Here is a 25118-nt window from a genome sequence, read left to right as displayed (position 1 = left end):
GACGACTTGTAAATAACTTGCATGTTGTTTACAAGTACACCCTCTCTCAAGAGATAAAAAGTCCGCTCTTTGATTGACAATCTGTACAGCGAATGAAATCATCTTTGTGTGAGAGGGAGCCAATGAAATACGTGAAGGCGGGGCTGAGCAAACGGTAGGCGTGTGTAAATCAGACGATGACTCGCTGGACTGTTTTGTTTCAGCTGTGGTAGTGAACGTCTTCAGATGTTTTCTGCAACACCCGACAAGAGCAGACGACGATAAGCGCGAGGTCAGTATTTACAAGTTTTTTGCTGCCTGCAAAGTTGTATTTATTACCTTTAAATGTTATTTAGTGCGCTTTTGTCAGAACTGGTGTGTTTTGAAGAGAATAAAGGATTACAATGATTCTATCGCTACATTGTACCTTTCGGCTTCTTTAGCGTCACAGTTAAATTATGTATAGGTATGAGGTAGCAGTTGGTAACTGCGAAACTAGACATCATAACATTGTCGGTAGCGAGTTATTTGAATAAGTGTGTCATAGACAACATGTCTGTTATGTATTTATTACAACTGCAACTAGACCCAGTGTTCATGATACAGATCATCTGTGTAATACAACGGTACTGAATGATTTATTGTGGATATTCTTTTACGCTTTATTTTAAGGCATCTTTGTTGTAGTACAATTCAAATTAAATACTCACATGTAGAATGTGTTAACAACATGTAACTGTTAGCTACTATGGGTTAGTTACTTGTATTATGCATAATTTACTGTTATTACTAGAGTACCGGTAAGGACATGTAACTTGTAACAAGGACAATGTAAAATAAATATTTAAGTGACATGGTCCTTACATGGTATTTATAAAGTGCATGCATATGTCTAAAGAACCATGATACTTTTTTTGTTAGTAATGCACACTGATAGGAGTAATACTTTGAAATGAAATCACTTATGATAGCTTTGTGCTTTTTCCAGCTGACCCTCAAAAATCCTGTCAGCATTCAAGATGTTTGCAAAAGCCACTAAGAACGTGGTCTCTGAGATTGACACTGATGGTTCCCTGATCCCAGTGTCCCGTCTCAATGACTCGGACGGTGTGTTTCCTCTGGCCCTTGTCCTCAAGCGCAATCGTTACTGGTTTTGGCAGAGGCCCAAGTATCTGCCATCAGACTTCAAACTAAATGATGTTCTTGTTGGAGATCCAATTAATCCAGGTACAGACCAACTTTTCTGACACTTTTTTTTACTGACAAGAATACTGCTAAAAAAAATTAAGGGAACACTTAAAGGGTTAGTTCACCCAAAAATGAAAATTCTGTCATTAATTACTCACCCTCACGTCGTTCGAGACCCGTAAGACCTCCGTTCATATTCGGAACACAAATGAAGATATTTTTGTTGAAAGCTGATGGCTGAGAAATGCTTCAGATAGGCCTCCATTGGCATTCAGTACATTTACACTCCCAAGACGGATAAAAGGCACTCAAAACATCGTTACAAAGTCCATCTCACCACAGTGGCTCTACAATAATCTTACGATGCGACGACAATAGTTTTTGTGCGGGAAAAAAATCAAAATGACACCTTTTTCCAACTTGTTACTGCCTTCCGTGTGTGCCTCCACGACGCATGCGCGAGAATATGACGCAGATCCGGCGTTCGGACAGATGACCCAGAAGTGATTTGTTTACAATCAGAGGAAGACGCGCGTATCTAAGCTGTTGGATTCTACATTGATCGTGCTTTAGGTCTCGGCGTAGTGCTCAAAATGGGGTTAGAGTGTGCATTTCATGGATTCCCGAACCCCGGCGCTACGTCATATTCTCGCGCATGCGTCGTGGAGGCACACGCGGAAGGCATTAACAAGCTGGATAAAGGTGTTATTTTGATTTTTTTTGCGCACAAAAACTATTGTCGTCGCATCGTATGATTATTGTAGAGCCACTGTGGTGAGATGGACTTTGTAACGACATTTTAAGTGCCTTTTATCGGTCTTGGGAGTATAAGTGTACTGAATGCCAATGGAGGCCTGTCTGAAGCCTTTCTCAGCCATCAGCTTTCAACAAAAATATCTTCATTTGTGTTCCGAATATGAACGGAGGTCTTACGGGTCTCGAACGACATAAGGGTGAGTAATTAATGACAGAATTTTCATTTTTGGGTGAACTAACCCTTTAATCATCATTAAAGGTGGGGTAGGTAAGTCTGATCTAAAACACTTTTGTCCAAATTTGTTTAAACTGTCTTTATATGTCAATACATAATTAAAATTTAAGTACTCTGAAAAAGAGAGTATAAAAATCGAGTGACTCTAGACTTTTTAATCTGCAATAAACACCGCTCATTATTTTCGTTCGGGCCGAATCAAGTGATTGGCTTGGGCGACTGTCACTCTCTCTCGCTACCATGGCTACCGGCGCTTTTGCTCCAGGATCTGCCCACATGCGCGCGCTCCAGTGTTACTCCAGGGCTACTTCAAAAACTGTTGCCGCGGGCTGTTTTTCATGTCCGCGGGTTGAAGCGACCCCAATTATGTGATGTTTTGCCCCGGGATTTGCGAATTTTAGCAGGCAGCCCTACCAAAAAGACACATATTTTACCCCCCAAACGCGGGGCTTGTTTTGGGCTAGTTTTGAGTAGCAATTGGGCGGATTTTGTTGTGACCTGGCAACCCTGGCGCACCCGTTTGAGTTCAAGAGGCTGTATTTCTGCTGGACAGGTAATCTTTCATTTTGATTATACATTTTTTGGTTAATGTTTTCATGAAGCATGTCTCAGTAGCACACGTAGCTGCCTAATATAGCTAACATAACATTACTTAGCATAAAGTTACAATGTTATTACACTTAGCGAGCCATTAGTAGAGATGATAAATACTCAATATGCTTAGCTCAAGTTGATCCCTGTCGTGTTGAATTTCGCAAAATGTAACTTTAGATAACAAAAGGCATGTGTAAAAGCTAGTACACCGCATCCAGGAACTTTTTTTAGAACTTAGTTAGCTTTAGCTACTACCCTCTGTCTAAACTCTTTTACCATGTTCACCGGGAACTTTACCTGCACGTTTATTTCGGCCCTTGGTTTGTTTTTATTTACTCTACCAATGTTTACATCTTGTATCTGTGTGTGTCATAGACACTGTGTTGTGTGTGTATTTTAAACTTTACCAGTATCGTTATTCTAGCTTGAAAGTGAGTACTAAAAGACATCTTATTTGTTTATATTCATAATGATAAAGTTAGATTTTTTTTATTACATGTGATTCTAACATGATGTCACTACATGCAGTCCGCTTCTTCTTCTCCGCTCGTCTCGGGTAAATAATGCGTCTTCCTCCAGCTGAGCTGATCGTGGTCGGCGTGGCGCGTTCATGTGTTTTGGGGGCGTGGCTTTGGAAAGAGCCCAGAAGGGAGAAGGTGGAGTGAATGGAAATAATGAGCTGTCTTTAAAACAGTCGTGAGAGGTCTACAGGCACTCAATTTTCATACTTTCTTTTTCAGAGTACTTACATTTTAATTATGTATTGATATATAAAGAAAGTTTAAACAAATTTGGAGAAAAAGTTTTTTAACCAAATCCTACCTACCCCACCTTTAAGTCAGTTAAGCTCCAGGGATATCAATCTGTCCGATTAGGAAGCATAAGTGATTGTGAATCAGTTTCAACTGCTTTGGTGGAAATGAAAGTGACAGCAGGTGCACTTGAGAGGCAACAGCAAACCTCCAAAAAGAGAATGATTTTTCAGGTGGTGGCCATAAACAATAGGCTAATTATAGGTTTGTAAACATTTGGGATGCGCAAGCATCATGATTGCAGAAAACCCAATCGCCCCGGCTAGAGAATTATACGGATATGGTATACAATATAGTTAGATTAAATGTTCTCCGTATATTACAACAGCTTGTCACCCAGCGATAAGCACTGTTATTCAACGAAATTGACGTTAGTGAATGGGATACGTCTTACAGATCCATTTGCCATAGCACCTTGTCAATGTTTAAACGATGAAACGAAATGGCCAAGCATCCGGTGGCCAGAGGGGGCGTTCTGTCACACTCACACCACATGGACTAAACGCTGTACTAAAAACTCTCTGATGCTGGCCAAGAGGCTAAAAAAATCAAATCAGTCACGGGGCATAAATGTGAATCGTCCCTGCAATCTTACTGGTGCCCAAACTACAACGACATGCTTGCACCTGGCACAATGTACAGAATCGAAAACTACTCTTTTAAGCAAAGAGGAACGCAAACATATTTGATCAATTCTTCAGCAATTGCACAATTAATGGCGATATCCAGATTGACACAATAGTGACGGTAAATATTGTTTTCATTTATAAAGCTCTAAAAGTGTTACTGACTGGTGTTTTAGTGCATTTCCTGCAAATATGGGGGAAATAAAGGGTCTCAATTAAATATGTGCAGTGTCACATGACCAGAGCAGTTTTATTCTTGTTTGCACCATAAGAAGATGATGGCTGCATCAAAGTTCCAAAACAAAAGGTTAGTAAAGTATGTTAACTAGGGCTGCAACAACTAATCGATCATGAAAATCGTTGACTATCGATTAGTCGGATCTGCGCTTTATGTACGGAAAACTTTCACCAGTTGCGCCAAATTGCAGCACTGAATAACGCATTTCTATGGACAAAATGCATCTAAAAATAGTGGAGTGGAAACCGAGTGAGCTGGAAAGGTGCGTGATCCAAGCGCTCAAAACGTGCTCCCCACGTGCATCAATGAGCCGTGGCTGGTTCACCACTCATCCTTCCTTGGACCACTTTTGATAGATACTGACCACTGCAGACTAGGAACACCCCACAAGAGCTGCAGTTTTGGTGATGCTCTGACCCAGTCGTCTAGTCATCACAAGTCGCCTTGTCAAACTCGCTCAAATCTTTACGCTTGCCCAATTTTCCTGCTGTTTTTAATGTTATGCCTAATCAGTGTATGTTACTAATAGACAATATACCGCAATAATGAACATGCACAATATTGTGAATAATTATTTCTTACAAATTATTCAGATTTTTAGAATGCATTTTAAGAATACTTTACCCATCAACCGTTTAAAATGAACAATATGTCAAAGGGGAACTCGCACTGATGTAAACAAAACCCAACGTGCATGAACAGAGCACATGGCGGAACGTGTGAAGGAGACGCGCTGAAGTGCACATTCACTCTCTGACAGCAGAGGGCGCTGACGGAACAGCAGAAATGCAGCCGTTTCCCCGGTAACCCTCGTAAACAAAAAGTTTTCTGTATTCGCCACGGTGCTCATCACACGACCAACTTGATACTTAAAGACTTAAGGCTATTCATTTTCAAACTTAAACATTTTATATTTTAACCTGGACTAAATTACATGCCCTAGATATTGTTTGAATGTGTTCTGATTGTTATTCAGTCACACACACTTTACAATAAGGCTCCATTATTTAACATTAGTTCATTCATTAACAAACTGACAATGAAAAATACTTCTAAAACATGTATTAATCTTAGTTAAATGTAAATTTCAGCATTTAATAACACATTATTAATATCAAAAGTTGTAACGGTATTATTTAATGGACCTGAGCTAACATTAACAGTTGCTTTTTTAACTAACATTATCAAAGAATAATAATTGTAAAAATGTAGTTATTCGCTCTTTGTTGATGTTAATGCATTAATTAGTGAGACTTTATTGTAAAGGGTTACCTATTGTTCTTTATCATTCTTTTGCACTTTAATCTGTTTTAAATATTTGTTTACTTTATACATTTGTGTGTATTGCTTAATTGTATTTAAATGTTTGGTTATTTTTGTTATAAGAAAGTTATTAAACCTGTTATAGTATGATAATACTTTTTTTACAACAAATTTCAATACCGTGATAATACCGCATACCGTGATAAAAGCTTCAGCAATTAATCGCAACATAAAAATTTGATACCGGCACATGCCTAGTTACTAATAAAGTTACTAATAAAGTAAAAATAAAGTGTTAAAGTAACATTTTTGAATTGGCATAACACACAGTTTCTGCCAATCTCATGTTTATCATGTTTAGTACCTATAGAGTAGTATTGCATCCTTCATATCTCCGAAGAGTCTTTAGTTTTATCATATTTATAAAAGACAGATATACGCTGTACCGATTTTTTCCGAAAATAACCGAACTTGTGAAGGCGTGCGGTGGGCGGAGCTAATGAATCTCGTACACACACTCCCTGGATAACTTTCAATTCACTATATGTTCGTGTTGTTTATATTTATATGCATTTAACTTTATGTACAAAACACAGACATTTGATGCAGTTTCAAACAAACACTCTTGTTTAGCATGAGAATCCAACTCTTTAACATGTACACAATAGTATCACTAAAATGTGATGAAACTTTCACCAAAACACATTTTAAACTTTTTAAACTGAACTTTAAAATGTGTTAATAACTGGGCGGGCAGATATAGAGATAGAGGTAGAGAAATGAACATTCAATTCACGGGCAACAGCTCTGGTGGACATTCCTGCAGTCAGCATGCCAATTGCACACTCCCTCAATATTTGCGTCATCTGTGGCATTGTGCTGTGTGATAAACTGATAAACTCCTCTTTTGTTTTCTTTATACACTGATGATTGTCGTAGTGTTTTTAATGGGAGACACATTGTTAAATTTGCGGACGACTGTGTCTCTTCTCACTGAGTCTGAGCCAGATGTTGGGCCAGTGATCGATAATTTTATTCAATGGTGTGATGATTCATTTTTAAATATTAATGCTTCAAAAACAAAAGAGATGCTTATTGACTTCCGTAAGAAGAGCTCTGCACCTGTGTTGCCTTCTATCATAAAGGGACAGCAGGTAGAAGTAGTCAAACAATATAAATATTTAGGGACTATAATCGACGATAAATTACAATTTGAGGAAAACACCGATATAATTAGAGGAAAAGCTCTTCAGCGTATGCATTTTTTAAGGAAACTTAGACTTTTTAACATGGATGTTTCTTTTATGAAAATGTTTTATACATGCTTCATTGAAGCCATTTTAAGTTTTTCCATCGTCTGCTGGTATGGTAACCTTAATTTAAAGAACAGGAGGAAGCTGACAAGCATTGTGACAATGTGCAGTAAGATAGTGGGGACCGATTTAAGGACTATCTCACAGATTTATGAGTGCAGGACGATTAGGAAGGGCCAGGTAGTGCTTTCTGATGTTACTCATCCATTGTATGCTGAATTTCAACTCCTTCCTTCAGGGCGGAGATTTAGACTCCCCTTGTGTAAGTCAAATAGATATAGAAATTCTTTTATACCGGCGGCAATTAAGTTTTTAAACGATTTTTCTGTAATTCAAGGTAATTGATGTGTTGTGTTGTGTTGTTAATATGTGTATGTGTATACTACTGTTCCTACTGCTGTCTATACAAAGAATTGCCTTTAAGGACAATAAAGTTTAACTAACTAAAAACTGCGCATTTTAGAGTGGACTTTTATTGTGGCCAGCCTAAGGCACACCTGTGCAATAATCATGCTGTCTAATCAGCATCTTGATATGCCACACCTGTGAGGTGGATGGCGTATCTCGGCAAAGAAGAAGTGCTCACTAACACAGATTTAGACAGATTTGTGAACAATATTTAAGAGAAATAGGCCTTTTGTGTACATAGAAAAATCTTAGATCGTTGAGTTCAGCTCATGAAAAATGGAGGCAAAAACGTGTTATAATTCTGAATTCTGTTCATATATAATTATTATTATTATTATTTAATTTTGACTGAGCATAAAACACAATTTTCACAGACTTTCCAATTTTCCATAATTTCAAAAAAATATTTATTACTTCAAGGGGTTACTAATGACATTTGGATATTTTCATGTCTGGGAAAAATTTGGGATTAAATAGGTTAATAAACACAATCTTTAAGCATGCTTCCAAACATATTTGATACATATTATATACATATACATTTTATATATATATATATATATATATATATATATATATATATATATATATATATATATATACACATTATAAAAATATGCTAATATTGATATATAAAAATAAACACCCAAGTCTTAAAGCATGTTTTCCACTGTGTCTTTACTTCTGTTTATGCGTTGTTTGGAAACCACGTTGTTGCAACCACAAGCAATAAGCCCCGTGGTTTACAGTGAATTTATAACAAAACCCCCTTAGCTGTTATGAATTATTGCTTAAGTTTACAACCAGTGATGGTTTACAGTGATTTTGTCTTTAACAAGGTGTTGTGTGTGTGGGATAACTGATGGAACATTGTTATTTTTGTCCACAGTTGTGGTTGAAACAGACTTTTTGACCTATAATAGCAAGGTTGTGGATAACAAAAGTGGAAGTGCTACAGCAGAACTTGGGCCAGGGAGCATTAATATAGGGGGGACTGGCTCCAGCAAACTTCAGTCATCGTTTGGAAACCTAAAGAAAGAGGAGGTGGATGTCCAGAAGCTCTTACAGGATTCCAAATCTAGGTGAGTGACCGACCACATTTTAAAGTCTTCTCAAACTTGGTCAGATTAGAGAGTGATGTGGTATGGAATGTGGTTTAAATGCAAGTGAATCTCACCCAAAGTGACAGATACGGGCATGAACTTCATTAAATGTAAAAAAGGGAAATGTTAAGTGCATGTGAATTGGTGGGGGGTGGGGGAGGAAATGAAAGTGCATGGCATGTTCTTTGTGTTTTAAAGCTAAAATTGTTGTTGTATTTCTAACCATCTGTCAGTGAAGTTCTCCTTTCCCATTTTTGTATGCTCTTGATCACAAACTGAGATATGGGCTGTATTGTAGGTCTCTACAATGTGTATGCTTAATATCACATTATTATATAAGGCAATTATAGGGCTTTTTACACTGTGCTTAACCTTGGGTAGGGCTGCCCCATGACTTAAGTTTTTCTAGTTTTAGTAGTCGTTTATTTAACCCTCTGGCCCTCTTCGTTAAGGGGCACACTTGGCTCAAATTACATAAAATGTAATTTGCAGTCAGGGTAGTCTAGCAACTCTCCGTTGGCTTGCGAGCTGGAAAAACCAAGCTCTGCTCAGGCCAATCACATCGTGTATAGAGTCGGTGGGTGGGCTTAACATAATGGTGAAAGAGTTGACGCGGTTCCGCGTGCTACTTGTAAACAAAGAAGCTGGCGAACAGCGTTCTTTCAAGTCGGCTTTGGCCGCGATTCTGGAAGACTTGGAGTTCAGCTTTTCTTTGAGGAAAGAACAAAGAACGGCACTGAAGTCATTCTTAAGAAAGGAAGATGTTTTCGGAGTTTTGCCGACCGGATACGGCGAAAGTTTAATCTATCGACTAGCTCCGCTTCACCTTCTTCGTTGCTCTGGTTGGTTGTAGCGCTATCCTATTGCGTGCAGAGGGAATTTGAAAGACAATCGTTTATCCCGCCCCTCGGATTGAGCCCTGCCAATGGTGTGTTCCCAGACCCAACATCTTAATGTGGGTCTGGCTTGTCAGGCTAGCTTAATTATTGATTATATTTTACACATTTGCAAAAACTTGCTCTCTGTTATAGTCACGCTTGTTTAACATATCCGAATCATGTCCATGATGATTTTTGTGTGTTTACATAGCTAATGCGACAAAAGTCACCAACTGTCATCTCATTCTAAAGTAAAAAAAATGTTTGAATAGTTGACTAATAGCATGTATGATATTCATTTTTGCATAAATATGTAATTGAGGATATATATGTATAAATGTATGATAAATAATAAATGTAACATTGCGAACTTGTTCTACATTACAGAGAAACACTAAACCATAATATTGAGCATTAAAATATAAATTAGTGCTCAAGCGCACACACTTGCCGCAGCGCACCGGGAAAAGAGATGATTATGAATGTGTCGGAAAAACAACAAGGATACTTAAAGAACATTTTTATAATTTATTAGTAAACAAGCATTATCGGTGTCGGCAGCAAAAATGAAGTTGACAATGCTGACTCTGCAGTATACTGGACGTGCATATAGAGTGAAATGCATGTTTCATACAGATTACATAATCAGAATATTTGAATATTCATTTATCGATATTTCAAATGTTATATTAACATATAGAATATGCCTGTGAGGCATGTATATGCTTGTATGAGTACGCATTTCAATTAATTTTTGCGACGTTTCATTTTTGCAGTTTTGCTGATGTGAGTGTACACAAATAAAAGTAGACACTTTACAGTTTCGAACTCTTATCTATGAAAAAAATGATAGATACGAGTATTTTAAGTTCCCTTTCGTTCAGTCACTACGACGTAACGTTAGTGACTAACGAATGGGGGTTTCGCTTAGAAGCCTATCAACTTCGAGTTTTGAGAAAACGCCCAATGGCGTGCCAATGCCATGGGGCATGCGGAATTTGCATACGTAGCTCCGCCTCACTGCGTGAGTATATAAGGAAGTACGAGGCAATATCGCATTATGTTTCTGCTTTCGGAGCCAAGAGTACCTACCTCTTCACTCCTACAGCCTTCTGAGACTCTGTCAGCTTCTTCGAGACGAGCAGCTTTCCAGTCGGTGTTGGTGTGACGGCGCGTTCCAGTGATCGCATACTTCCTGCCTGCTGATCTGTGCAGTGGTCCGCCTGACAGCTGGTGTGTGTTTCCCTGGGCGCTTCGGCATCGACTGCAAGGTTTTCCTCTCACAAAAAGAGCTTGCGCGTGGCACGTCTTTTTCAAGACGGCTCGCCCGTGCACTTCCGGGTGCGATCGATTTTCCGCTGCTGTCTGAGGACGCATTCACTGCTCGAGCGTGTTTGGGCTTCAGCGCGCACGGGCAGTGTTTGCGGATGTGTCACGTTTCCATTGCGGGGGCGTGACCATCGCGATGTCACGGTCGAGACTCAATGATCTCCGTGAGGAGAGAGAGTCCCCTCTGCCACACCCCAATCTACCGTCCCCGAGTGAGATGGTACTTTGGCTGGTGGCCAGGGTGACCTGAGGGCGGTGCTGTGGTATTAAGAACCCCGACGTTCATTCCTCGGGCCACACCCCCCTCTCATACATCGCTTCCGCGAGTGTTGGATTGAATCTACGGCCCGTCTCTGACGCCCCGTTCGTTCAGTTCACGCTCCGGATAGCAGTGAGATGTCGATCGCCGCATCCCAAGGTGGGCTGGAGTCCTTTGGGGATGACGATTAGGTTGTGCTCCGCCTCCGGGTGTGTCAGCACTGCCTGATCTGACCTAAAGTTGACAGCCATGTTATCTCGGGCAGCCGCGAGTCTCGCGCTGGTGTGGAACTCCGCCCAGCCGCGGGTGCTCGTGGTTGCGCGATTGGTTTTTGGGGGCGGCACCCGACAGCTGTTGGGCCCCGCCCCCAATGCCTTTCGCTCCCGGGGTGCATGAGGAGATCACGCGGTCCCGGAAGTCCCCGTGCTTCTCGCGACCGTTTGGTGGCCTCCTCCGCCTTCTCTGCCCTTGATGGGGCCGCGGCCTAGGGTACACTGGGGCCCCCTCCCCCCCCACTGTTGAACTCTCTGTTGCGCACTACGGTGTCCACAGAGGGCTTTGACGTGGCGTGGTGTGGCTGTCCTAAGCACCCCCCCCAAAGCCTGTGGGCTCGTCTACTTCGGTGGCGTGGTCCCGCAGTGCTACGGGCAGGCCGCCGCCCCTTTGCACATGCACAAGGGTGGAGCCGACCCAGGGCTCTTCATTGAGCTGCGTGCCGCAACTGACCCCGCCCCCGGGCGGTGAAGGTGGCCACACGCTCCCTGGGTCGGGCGATGTCCACAGCTGTGGTCCGGGAGAACACCAGGCCTTACCTGGTGATGTGGAGGACGTTGAGCGGGCCCGCCTCCTCAACTCACCCATATCCCAGGCTGGCCTCTTCGGCGGCGTGGCTGAGAACTGCGCCCAACAGTTCTCGGCCGCCCCAGAGCAGACTGAGGCTGCAACACGTACTGCCCCGGCGGCCAGCTGCTGCACCAGCCGCCGGCCCAGTCGCCTCAGTCCGCTCGCCGCCGAGGGCGCCCTCCCTCTTCCCGCCCGGCCCCAGCAGCAGCCTTCACCTGGGCCGCGCCGTGGAGGTGGTTGAGGATGTCGCCCAGTCCGCTCCCCAGACTGGTTAAACGCCAGGATGGAGGTGGACAACTCAGAGATGGGTTCCAGTTCTTCCCAGGGGATGGTAGCAGGGCCTCTCCTTCCCCCGGTGGAGGGCCGGGGGAAAATCCTTCCGCTGCTGGCCCCCGGGCTAGCAGCGCTTGGGAAGAACTCATGTTCCTGTCTCTGAGCACCCAGAGACCGGTGATGACAGTGCGCGCCACCCTCGGGTCTCGCCACTCGCATCCCTCTCTGTCGCCAGCCCCCTGGCAGAGCAGACCCCAGTGGAACGCGAGTCCTTCCCTGGTCTCCTCTGTCAGGGCGCAGCCGTTAACCGTGCTCCGACCCGGGGACGCCCAACAGCCTCCCCTGTCCGCGCCGGTAACGCTGCCTCGCTGCCCCACCCAGGGTACGTCTGTCGTCCGGATGACCCCGTTGGTGCAGTCTCTGGAAGCCTGGCTTCAGCTTCCGGGGCTGTCCCGCTGGGCTGCCCGGACCATCAGGCTCGGCTACGCGATTCAGTTCGCGCAGGCTCCTCCCCGTTACAGGGGAGTCCGCTATACCATGACCGGGGCCCATGCCCCCGTCATGCGTGCGGAGATTGCCACTCTACTGGCGAAGGGTGCGATCGAGCCTGTCCCTCCAGCCGAAATGAGGTCGGGGTTCTACAGCCCCTACTTCATTGTACCCAAGAAAACCGGTGGGTTACGGCCAATCCTGGACCTTCGCATCTTGAACCGATCCCTTCACCGGCTTCCGTTCGAGATGTTGACTGCGAAACGCCTTTTCGAATGCGTTCGTCCGTACGATTGGTTTGCAGCGATTGACCTGAAGGACGCCTACTTCCATGTCTCCATCCTTCCTCGACACAGACCGTTCCTACGGTTTTGCTTTCGAGGGGCGGGCATACCAGTACGCAGTTCTCCCATTCGGGTTATCTCTGTCCCCTCGCGTCTTCACGAAGATCGCCGAGGCAGCCCTTGCGCCCCTTTGGCAGCACGGGGTCCGCATCCTGAACTACCTCGACGACTGGCTCATACTAGGCCACTCTCGAGAGCAGGTTTGCGGACACAGAGATCTGGTTCTCCACCACTTAACCCGTCTGGGCCTTCGGGTCAACTGGGAGAAGAGCAAACTTTGCCCCGTGCAGAGGATCTCTTTTCTCGGTATGGAGATCGACTCGGTCGCCATGTACGCGCAGCTTTCGAGCGAGCGTGCGCAGTCTCTGCTGACTTGCCTCCGACAAATCGAGAGCAAGAATGCGGTTCCACTGAAACTTTTTCAGAGGCTCCTGGGGCATATGGCATCTGCAGCCGCGGTAACGCAGCTTGGATTGCTTCATATGAGACCGCTTCAGCACTGGCTTCGCGATCGAGTCCCGAGATGGGCATGGCAGTCTGGCACGCTCCGGGTCCAAGTGACTCGGGCCTGCTTACAGACACTCACCCCGTGGTCGAACCTCAGCTTTCTACGGGCTGGTGTGCCCTTAGAACGAGTTTCCAGGCATGTTGTCGTATCGACGGATGCCTCTGCCACGGGCTGGGGTGCCATGTGCAATGGACAAGCAGCCGCGGGCTCCTGGACAGGACCCCAGCGTCTCCTGCATGTCAATTGCCTCGAGTTGCTGGCAGTACGGTTCGCCCTGCACCGCTTCCGAGCGTTGCTGAAGGGTCAACATGTGCTCGTCCGGACAGACAACACGGCCGTAGTAGCGTACATCAACCACCAGGGCGGTCTACGCTCCCGCCGCATGTCTCAACTCGCCCGCCATCTCGTCTTATGGAGTCAGAAGCGCCTGAGGTCCCTTCGTGCTGTCCATATTCCGGGAGTCCTGAACCACGCAGCCGACGAGCTCTCGCGGTTTCAGCCTCTCCCGGGAGAATGGAGACTCCATCCCCGGACGGTTCAGCTGATTTGGGAACAGTTCGGCGACGCACAGGTAGACCTGTTTGCCTCCCACGACTCTTCCCACTGCAGCCTGTATTATTCCCTGACCGAGGGCACGCTCGGCACGGATGCACTGGCGCACAGCTGGCCGCGGGGCCTACGCAAATATGCGTTTCCCCCAGTGAGCCTACTCGCACAGCTTCTGTGCAAGATCAGGGAGGACAAGGAGCAGGTCCTTTTGGTCGCCCCGTACTGGCACGGCCGGACCTGGTTCCCCGAACTCATTCTCCTTGCGACAGCCCCTCCCTGGCCTATTCCTCTGAGACCGGACCTCCTTACTCAGAGACGGGGCACCCATTGGCACCCGCGTCCCGACCTTTGGAACCTCCACGTGTGGCTCCTAGACGGGACCCGGCAGGTTTGAGTGGCCTACCACCTACGGTGGTCGCCACCATCACTTCCGCTAGGCCAGAGTCCACTCGGCATGCCTATGCGTTGAAGTGGAACCTCTTCGTCACCTGGTGCTCTTCCCGCCAAGAAGACCCCTGGAAATGTCCGATCGGGTCCGTGCTTCAGTTTCTCCAAGAGGGGCTGGTGCGAAGGCTGTCTCCCTCCACCCTCAAGGTATATGTGGCCGCAATATCTGCCCACCACGATCTCTTGGAGAACAAAAAGGTAAGTCAGCACGACCTGGTCATCAGGTTCCTGAGGGGAGCTAGGAGACTGAATCCTCCTCGCTCTCCTCTCGTACCCTCTTGGGACCTCGCAGTAGTGTTAACTGCTCTGCAGAGACCTCCCTTTGAGCCTTTGCGGTCGGTCGATATTAAGTTTCTGTCTATGAAGACGGCTCTGCTGACCGCATTGGCCTCAGTCAAGAGGGTCGGGGACCTGCAGGCATTTTCGGTTGACGAAGCGTGCCTGGAGTTCGGGCCGGCTAACTCTCACGTGATCCTGAGACCCCGGCCTGGATATGTGCCCAAGGTTCCCACCACTCCGTTCAAGGACCAGGTGGTGAACCTGCAAGCGCTGCCTTTGGAGGAGGCAGACCCAGCCTTGGCATTGCTCTGTCCAGTACGCGCTCTCCGCGCCTACGTAGACATGACGCAGTGTTTCAGGACCTCAGACCAGCTCTTTGTCTGTTATGGTGGAGAGCGGAAGGGAAGTGCTCTCTCAAAGCAAAGGCTGTCTCACTGGATAGTGGACACCATTGCTTTGGCTTACCAGCAGCAAGGCCGACCATGTCCCCTTGGTGTGAGGGCACACTCCACCCGGAGTGTGGCTTCCTCTTGGGCTCTAGCGCATGGCGCCTCGCTAGCAGACATCTGCAGAGCTGCAGGCTGGGCGACACCCAACACATTCGCCAGATTCTATAATCTCCGAGTGGAGCCAGTGTCCGACTATGTACTCGCTCCCCCGAGGGGCCGGTAAGGACCAGGTTCAGGTGTCTTCGCTTGCTCGCCACTCCACTCCACGGACTGGATACGTGCGATATTTCCTCAGGTGAGTTCCCCGAGAGCCCTGAGCTCCTCCAGCACTGTCGACGCCGACATCAGTTCAGTCTGCCCTCTCGAGCCCAGACCCTCATGTCCGGCCAGGTGCCCCATGTGCATGGTTCCCTCTGGCGACCCCCACATGTGTATTTCACCGTAAGTCTCCGCAGTGAGCGGGTTTCTTCCCTTGGTGTGTCCCCGCCACCCCTAGGGTTAAAAATCCACCTTCGGCTGGTACCCTAGAGATCTCCCATATGCAACCCTCTCCGGGTCATATGTGTCTCTTAAGTCCTCCCCACGGGTAGGCATCTTGGCATTCCCTCACTGGGATATGCTTCCCAGTGTACCTTGGTAATCCTGTGTTAAGTGGGAGTCCTTCGTCCGTACTAGTTTTACGACAGGGTACTCACACTTACGCAGGGCACTGGAAGACAGCTGAGTGGCGGGATTATATTGGGACCCCCATTCGTTAGTCACTAACGTTACGTCGTAGTGACTGAACGAAAGGGAACGTCTCGGTTACGGATGTAACCCTCGTTCCCTGAGGAGGGAACGGAGACGTAACGTCCCCTTGCCACATCAGCTGTGTTGCCTGGAACGCAGGAGTTCAGTCTTGGCTCCTCAAGCAGGTAACATAATGCGATATTGCCTCGTACTTCCTTATATACTCACGCAGTGAGGCGGAGCTACGTATGCAAATTCCGCATGCCCCATGGCATTGGCACGCCATTGGGCGTTTTCTCAAAACTCGAAGTTGATAGGCTTCTAAGCGAAACCCCCATTCGTTAGTCACTAACGTTACGTCTCCGTTCCCTCCTCAGGGAACGAGGGTTACATCCGTAACCGAGACGTTCTTATCATGCAAGGGATTAAGGCCCGGATCCAGCTTTGAGATGTAAGATGGGCCAAGTGACATTCCTGGTGGGCCAGAGTTGCGCAGCGCAGATCAGTGACGTGTGTGTGTGCTTGTTTCAATGAAAACAGTGCATTATTAAACAATGGTGAATAAACTGACTTGGAACTACCTGTGCATTAAACAGTTTTATTGCACACCTTCCAGCCAATCAGAATCGAGTATTTAGACAGACAATGGTAAAACACTTTTTATTTTAACTCAGTTAAGACTGCTTATGAGGATTGAACTGGCATTTCAACGTAATTTTGTGTGTATTCATCCATTTAAGCATTATAAGAACAAAACAGAAATAAGCGTGGCATTACTCAGTAATACGCAGCTCTCTGTGTACGCGCTTTGTCTGTAAAAATATACCTCAGATTTCTTGTCAAATCTGTGTGTACAGTCAATCGCAAAGCTCTTTCACGTTTTAGATGTTTTGTGTGTTTTTTGCGGCATTCATGCTGAAAACCAATGCTGCCAGCCAGTTACAAGTCGCTTTTCCGGACTTGTGTGGCACACTTGGTCTAGACTATCTTTTAGAAAAGTTTTTTGTTTTCACCGTCTTATTTGTCATTGATATGTATCTAAAACTTCTTCAGTGAAATTAGCATTACCCTTCACTTTTATAATGTTTTCATCACATGACCTCAAAATATGCTTCATGCTGTAACAACAAACTAAATTGGTTTATTTTTTGTCAAAAATATATTTTTATATGATGTCATCAACCTGATGACACCAACAGGAAAAAGTAAAAGATAGATATAACTCAACAACTGTTGAGCGTAGATGAAAAGTTCACAGCTGAAACAGCTCTGGAAGATCATCATCATTTGGACGCATGGTTAATTATGTTTCGAAGTAAACAGCTAGCCTACCTAATCCTTTGCATGGCTTGAAGACATGAATACATTTAGAATATGTAACTATGGCGTGCTCGCCACATTTTTCCTTGTGTTTGCTGCATGAGCTGCACTACACTCTAACCTTGCTTAATCGACCATCGATAAGTTATTACTGACAATTAAACATTCGTCGATTAATCATTACAAAAAAACTCAACAAACGTATCACACTTAAATCTATGCTGTGGTTGTAGAGTTCTGGACCTGCATCACTCTCTGATCAAGCAGACACGGAAGATGCAGAGGGAGGTGTTGGCGATAGTGAAGGAACGAGTCTTCACCACTCAGCCCTGCACTGTCACTGAGGAGGTTCAGGGAGGTGGTAGCTGCACTGGAATGTTCGGGTTTAATAAGACTATAAAGGTTGGTCTTTCTTCTTTGGTGAAAAAAATTAACACACCCCTCTTTTTCATTGACATAGTCCAGGGTGTATCATCATCAATTAACAACATTCCAGAGTAGGCATGTCCGGTCCTGATGTCTCCTCTCCTAATACAAACTGTCCTGTCTTGTTTCTCCACAGGTGTCAGTCAATGATAAAGGGAAACCTTTTGTTGAGTATGACACTAATGTGTCTATCAACATCCCCACCAAAACCACCATTGCTTACAGCGTGATTGAGCTAGAGGTTGATCACACTGGACGCTACGGTATTGATTGCTCTTCATGTTTTGCTAAAGCCAAGTTTTATCATTCTGTAGTAGCTCATTGGAAGTTTTGTACCAATTACTGTTTTTGCTTAAGAAACCAAGTCAAGTGGCAACGCAACAGTAAAATAATGCAACACAAAATGGTTTATTGTATAAAAGTAAAAACATTATGGGGATAGTAATTCTGTTGTGTCAAACAAGCAGTAATATGATCGTACCATTTCCTTTTTGCCAGGACTGTGTCTGCTGTCAAATGTAAAAGGTGGTTTTGAAGTTGACGGGCCAGTGAAGATAAAGCAAGCTAACCTAGTTAGTGCTGTACCAGGGAAAACAACCAGCAAACTGCAGAAAGGTAACAACACAGTTTAAGGAGTAATCATTTTTGGACAGATGGCTCTGTGGCACTTTACTGTTTGTTTGCGCATCATGACTAACCTTAAACAACAACATTGGCTCAACCAAAGGTGTGAACTTGAGACGGGACTCTCTGGATTTGAGAACAGAGTGCTGCAGGGATGATGTATTTTTGTTAGCCAAAACCTGGAAACGATTTCTGATTTTAGCACTTCTGATTCCATCTTCAAAAGTCAATGTGTTTTTTTTTTTTTATGGGATTTGGTTAAAAGCCTGAAATAAGGTCTTTGGTGAACACAAGATCAAGACCACAAGCACACGCAATGACATAAAACACACCAGGAATACCCAACTTGTGTGGGTTTTTTTTAAAAGCCGTTATGTGTCTTGAAAAAGGCGGTTGTTAACAAGTTGCTAAATGGGACTACAGAGGTTATTGGAGACGGTAAACGTCATCACACCGAACAGGCAAACTCATCTACGCACTTTTTTGTGATAATTCAAAAGCGAATGGAAAAATCCTATTGGGTTTTTGTCGAGGGAACCAGTGGCCTTCTGGGTTAGCCTACAAAAATACATCATCCCTACAGCCCTCTTATTTAGGCACATCAGCTTTTGCTTGTGTTATTATAAATTAGTTCTATCTTGACCTAATGGAGTTTGAGCAGGGAGTTGGTGAATACGATAGAGTATACTTAATGTTTATTAAAAGCATTTTTTAATAGAAAGCCCCCTCTTTCTCTCTCTTTAGATTTCGAAGGACTCCAAGGGCAGTTTGCGGTTCTCTCTAAACTCCCATCCAGCACACGCAGCTCATTATTCCAGCAGATCTCTCTGCTCCTGCAGAACAGTCTGGCCATCAGCTTGCTGGAGGAAGCAGTGAGTGAGCCGGGGGAATCCTACTTTACTTTTTACAGATTGCTTTTTTAAAAGTGAAATTAAGTGGGAATTATACTATTTAATAAATGTGTGATCCATTATTTAATATTGATTTATTTTTTATACATGTAAAATATTTTTTTAATATACACTCACCAGCCACTTTATTAGGTACACCTTGCTTGAACAGGGTTTCAGGGCTCGCAAGATTTCATAATGCCTGGTAGCCCTTCAGGCAGGCACTCTTGAGATTTTGGTAGCCCGAAAAGAATTTAACTAGCCCAAATAAAAAAGAGCATTTTTATGTAGAAAATTGAGTCGAAATATCAAATCAACTGAACTGAAATTTCTATGATTTTCTATCCTGACCTGTCTTTTTTGGATCAGCAGAACTGAAACACCGGTGTAAATCCATGGGCCTCTTAACATTTTCTCACACGCACACACACACACATATCGATTTTCACAATTTTCTCCACTGCGCATGCAATCTCTTTCATTCAGCAACAAAAAAATACATGTAAAGTAGTAAGTTCTTTGGCAAAAATACTGACTGTTTCCGTCAATGCAGCTTCCCGAACACACAACACTAAATATGTTCAACCCAAACTAATATTGAATATAGGCTTTATTAGTTTACTTTCATATATACACTGTGTTTCACAGAGTTGCTAAGTAATTAAACAATATTTGTTAACACTTTACAATAAGGTTGTATTAGTTAACATTAGTTAATGCATTAGTTAACATGAACTAACCGTGAACAACACCTCTGTTCAGCATTAGTTAATCGTTGTTAACGTTAGTTCATAAAAATACAGCTGTTCATGGTTTGTTCATGTTAGTTCACAGTGCATTACCTAATGTTAACAAGATTTTAATAATGCATTAGTAAATGTTGAAATTTACATTAACAAAGATAAATAAATGCTTTATAAGTGCAGCTCATTATTAGTTCATGTTAACTAATGAACCTTATTGTAAAGTGTTACCCAATATTTAATTTAAAAAAACTCCTTCGTGTTTTATATAATGACCACTAGGAGGTGTTCTACGCGTATGTTTTCCTTGATTTGGTTTTACCTGAAGAGTTGAAAATGGACATAAAAAAGTGATGCACGTTCGTTGCATTTTACCATGAAATGAGAGTTGTGTCTTTATCAAACAAACACAACTCTATAATGGACCCCCAATAATGGTTTATCTCTCATCACAATTAATAATGTCATTTATTTTTTAGTACTTTGCCTGCCCGATCGGTGGATATAGAACCGCACATCAAAAAACATCTCTTTTTTTTTTTCCGCCGCCCATGTTAACAGATTAGAGCATGTACACCGCACACAGAGGCGTTTAAATGAATAAAACTACAGGCATATCTTAACTTTAAGGTTACTTTTATCATGTAAACTACCTATATACAGCATGTTATATGCATATGTGTTTGGGACAGAGGGGAACACGGTCGCATTCTCAGCAGATATATCCTGCCCATCATAAATCAAAGTACAAGAGACAGACAGGGGTGAACAGGAGAACAGCGGAAAGGTGTGACAGAATGGACGATACTCGTCTGTAGTTTACAAGCACAGCGGTTCAGCTACGCACGACAAACACTGCCAATGTGAAAAGCACAAAAGGAAAAGGCGCGCGCGGCTCCCGCTCTCTATGCGCACAGCTTCTGCGCTGCCTCCGCGTGCGGTGTGAAACCGATCAGTTAAACTGCTGTCAAATCAGCCTTATCAAAACTTCCGTGATCGTATTGTTCCTTCAAATAACAAGTCAAGAGAGTGAACAGCGCACATCAAGAAACAAATGTTATTTCACTATTTAAGATAGCCTGCCGGGCAGTGCGGTGATACATTTTGGTGGAAAACACATAAGCCCCGGGACATCGGGCAGGCGATTTTGCGAGCCCTGGGTTGGATCCTGTTTTGGCTTCAGAACTGCCTTAATTCTTGAGGCATAGATTCAACAAGGTGCTGGTAACATTCCTCTGAGATTCTGGCCCATATTGACATGATAGCATAACACAGTTGCTGCTGATTTGACGGCTGCACAGCCATGATGCCAATCTCCCTTTCCTTCACATCCCAAAGGTGCTCTATTTGGATTGAGAACTGGTGATTGTGGAGGTAATTTGAGATAATTGGGAGCTTTTTAACATGGCATGTTATCCTGCTGAAAGTAGCCATCAGAGGATGGTACACTGTGGTCCTAAAGAGATGGACATGGTCATCAACAATACTCTGTGGTGGCTGTGGTGTTTAAATTATGCTCAATTGGTACTAAGCTGCCCAAAGCGTGCCAAGAAAATATCCCTTACACCATTACTGTGCGTTCACACCGCTGGCGGCGAGAGCGTCAAACTTCGCTCTGGCCGCCTTGTCAACGACGCTGTAGAAAGATTTGTGGATGCGCTACCGCTCTGACGCAGATCGAATGCTTGGTCTTTATTTAAAGGGGCTGCAAAGCAAACTATCATGTTCGGCCTTTGTGCAAACTGAGCACAGGTAGGGTATAACCGTATAAGATAACCTCATGAAATCATTTGAATGTGAATGTTAAAGAACTTAACATGTTTGCTAACGAAATAAACCAATTAAAAGCCATTTGTGTGGTGTGGCTCAGTTAGCCTGAACCGTTGATACAAGGCAGGATGGATCCATGCTTTCATGTAGTTTAAGCCAAATTCTGATCATACCATCTGAATATTGCAGCAGAAATTGAGACTCATCAGACCAGTCAACGTTTTTCAAATCTTCTATTGTCCAATTTTGGTGAGACCATGCGAATTGTAGCCTTAGTTCCTTGTTCTTAGCTGACATGAGAGGAACCTGCTGTTGTAGCCCATCTGCTTCAAGGTTCGATGTGTTGTGCGTTCAGAGATGCTCTTCTGCATTCCTCAGTTAGTAGTAGTTATTTGAGTTAATTTGGCTGTTTTCAAGCATTACCAAGCATTTTCACCCATAAAACTGTCGTCACTGGATATTTTCTCTTTTGTGACCATTCTCTGTAAACCCTAGAGATGGTTGTGCATGATAATCTCAGTAGATCAGCAGTTTCTGAAATACTCAGACTCAGTCTGTCTGGCATCAGCAACCATGCCACGTTCAAAGTCACTTAAATCACATTTCTTCTCCATTCTGATGCACATCAGTTTGAACTTCGGCAAGGGTGTGTTTCCCAAAGCCAACTATGGTCGCAAGTTCTGTTGTTACCAATACAATTCAATGGAACTTGTTACCATCTACATGCCCAAAAGCATTGAGTTTTTGCATATTTACATTAACAAGCAGTACAGAGTTGTACCTAATATAGTGGCTGGTGTATAATAGATATAAATATGTAAAGAATGAAAAACTAGAAACTGAAGGTTGAGTGGGATCTCTTTACTGTCACTTTTAACCGATTTAATACATCCTTGCTGAATAAAAGTATTAAATCTTTGAAAACAAAACAACTTTTGAATGATAACGTATAGTAATAATAGATAAGACCCAATTTTGGTCATCTTTGGACTTGTTTGTCCCTCTCTCAGCTAGAGGACCTGTGTGATGGGACACAGCCTGACCCCAGTGCGTTAGATGAGGTTCCTGATCTGAAGGCCACACTGGAGCTTGTACAGAAGGCTGCTGGTTCAAACTCCTCTGGAAAGCAGACGAAACCCAGCGTTCTTACTGCCACCCACCTGCTCTTCAGCTCCTTAGATGGTGAGTTCAGTTCAAGTGACAGAATTTTGACCAGTATAGGTCATAGATGGAGTCAGTTGATAGGTGGCATAATAGGTGTACTTGAGATGCATTATTGTCAGCCACAAGGCCAGAATGATTGTCATACACCTGTTGTCAAAATTACCTTTGTTCTCATAAACAATCATGTGTCCATGTAGAGATGACTGACTCTGCCCTGTTTGAGCTCGAATCCTGCTGCAGTTACGCAACCCTGCAAGCTCTGCTCCATATTGTAAGTATCCTTGCATAAGAGCACTCCAAAATAATACAAAAATATTGTGATCAAAAACAAGCATTAATACCACATGTAAAAAATAGGCCTTGTTTAATAGAGGTATTCAGTCATGCCGTCAATTTATGGAGCATCTTGCAAGGCTAATTATCCATGTGGTCCTTCTGGAATTTCCTGTGGGCACTTTGGATTTATGAGTGAAAAGGCTTGTGGTGAACATCATTTGAAGAGACTTTCACATGCTGTTTTGTGACATTAATATTACAGTCCTTCAAAATTCACATCTGAGATTGCTATAAGATTACAACCACTTGGAGTGTACATGCTCAAGTCATATAATCATACAATTGTAGTCCTTATTTAACAACAAACGTTTGGGGTCAATTTTTTTTTTAACAAATTAATACTTTTATTCAACAAGGACATCAAAAGTGGCAAATCTTTTGTAACATTATAAATGTCTACTATTTCAAATACATGCTGTTCTTTTGAGATTTCTATTCAAAGAATACTGAAATCGAGTGAATAACACGGATTATCTCTTCATCATGGCACCTGTTAGTGGGTGGGATGTATTAGGCAGCAAGTGAACATGTTGTCCTCAAAGTTGATGTGTTAGAACCAGGAAAAATGGGCAAGCGTAAGGATTTGAGCTGTGGGATGTGCTGAACAAACAAGTCCCATCCATGGGAGGCCCCACCTTGCAACTTACAGGACTTAAAGGATCTGCTGCTAACAACTTGGTGCCAGATACCACAGCACACCTTCAGGGATCTAGTGGGAGGTCATGCCTCGACAGGTCAGGGCTGTTTTGGCAGCAAAAGAGGGGCCAACACAATATTAGGATGGTGGTCATGATGTTATGCATGATTGGTGAATATTAAAATAGAAAACGTTACTGTCTTTACTGTATTTGTAATGTAATCAAATAAATGCAGCCTTAAGGAGTATAACAGAACTCTTTTTAAAAACATCTTATTGACCCCAAACTTTTGAATGGTAGTGTGTTGAAAGCATAAAATGGGTAAGAGTGTGACTTATACAAACGACTTTAAAGGGTTTTAACAGAAAAGGGTTAATAGATACAATATTTGGCAGCTCTAAAACAGTTAGACGCCATAAGTTTTGTTGAAAATTAGCCATTTATTCTTTTTAATATAGTGATAAATGACAGCACATCAGGGTCAGAAATTAATAGGGGCCCGGAGTACATGTTTTGTTGATAATCGTAACACAATAGACTCCATGATTCAATAATCTCTTATTATAGGCTTAAACATGTCAATTATCTTCTGGCTTGAGCTAGTAATGAGCATTTCTGTACCACATGTAAGAAACGGAGCTTCCTTTCTTTGCCTGTATGACATGTCCGTTTTTGTGCAGGTGCAAAATATGGCTTCAAGAAAGAAGACCTCTTGGAAAGATGCAGCTCTGGCTGTGTTAGCCAATGAGGAGGTTTTCAAGAAGATTGCAGCACTCTTTGCTTCTTGTAACGTGACCTTGTTTAAGGAGAAGGATTCACTTGTTACAAAAATCAGCAACCCCCAGGATCGCCTCCCTCTCATGCTATGCATTGCAGTCAAAGGTTTGGCATCTCTAGCACCCCCTGTCTGACGAGTGCAACAGCAATGCCCAAAAAAACAAAACAAAAAACCGGTGCAAGGTATTATGTTACGAAGACCAAAGGGCCTTAAAGCCTGCAGGTGGATGATCTACTCTCTGGGGAAAAAAAAGCAACAAAAAAAACAGTGATCCTTAAGTGGTCTTTTAGCCGTTTTGTGGATGACATCATAGTGAAAAAAGCTATCATTCTGAATTGGTCTTTTAATACATGTTCTTTTATTTATTTAATATATATATTTTTTTATAGTAAAATTCTGTAATACAATATTTTAAAGTGGATATCCAATACTGTGAAATAATGTTTAATAAATTCACATATTTGGGCCGGTTTTGTAATTCCGTGTATCCAGTTTCCTGCCTTAAACTAATGAGAACCATCTTATCCACACCAAAGTA

General features: G+C 43.4%; 2 protein-coding genes across 2 annotated transcripts in view; both read left to right on the top strand.

Annotated features, from left to right (window-relative positions):
- Positions 1 to 25118, top strand: part of gtf3c6 (general transcription factor IIIC, polypeptide 6, alpha) — a 1355101-nt gene that overhangs the window by 881966 nt on the left and 448017 nt on the right. The gene's annotated exons all lie outside the window — the stretch shown is intronic.
- Positions 165 to 24895, top strand: gsdmeb (gasdermin Eb). Its single transcript, XM_079837753.1, has 10 exons — positions 165 to 271; positions 968 to 1206; positions 8302 to 8494; positions 17445 to 17613; positions 17774 to 17900; positions 18136 to 18252; positions 19006 to 19133; positions 22675 to 22846; positions 23026 to 23099; positions 24483 to 24895. Exons 2-10 carry the CDS (start codon positions 999 to 1001, stop codon positions 24711 to 24713), a joined length of 1419 nt encoding a protein of 472 aa, XP_079693879.1. The 5' UTR covers positions 165 to 271; positions 968 to 998; the 3' UTR covers positions 24714 to 24895.

Source organism: Gobio gobio (genome assembly GCF_949357685.1).
Source record: "Gobio gobio genome assembly, chromosome: 15".
NCBI lineage: Eukaryota > Metazoa > Chordata > Actinopteri > Cypriniformes > Gobionidae > Gobio > Gobio gobio.
The sequence above is the reverse complement of the archived record's forward strand: the minus strand, read 5'-3'. Positions and strand labels throughout refer to the sequence as shown.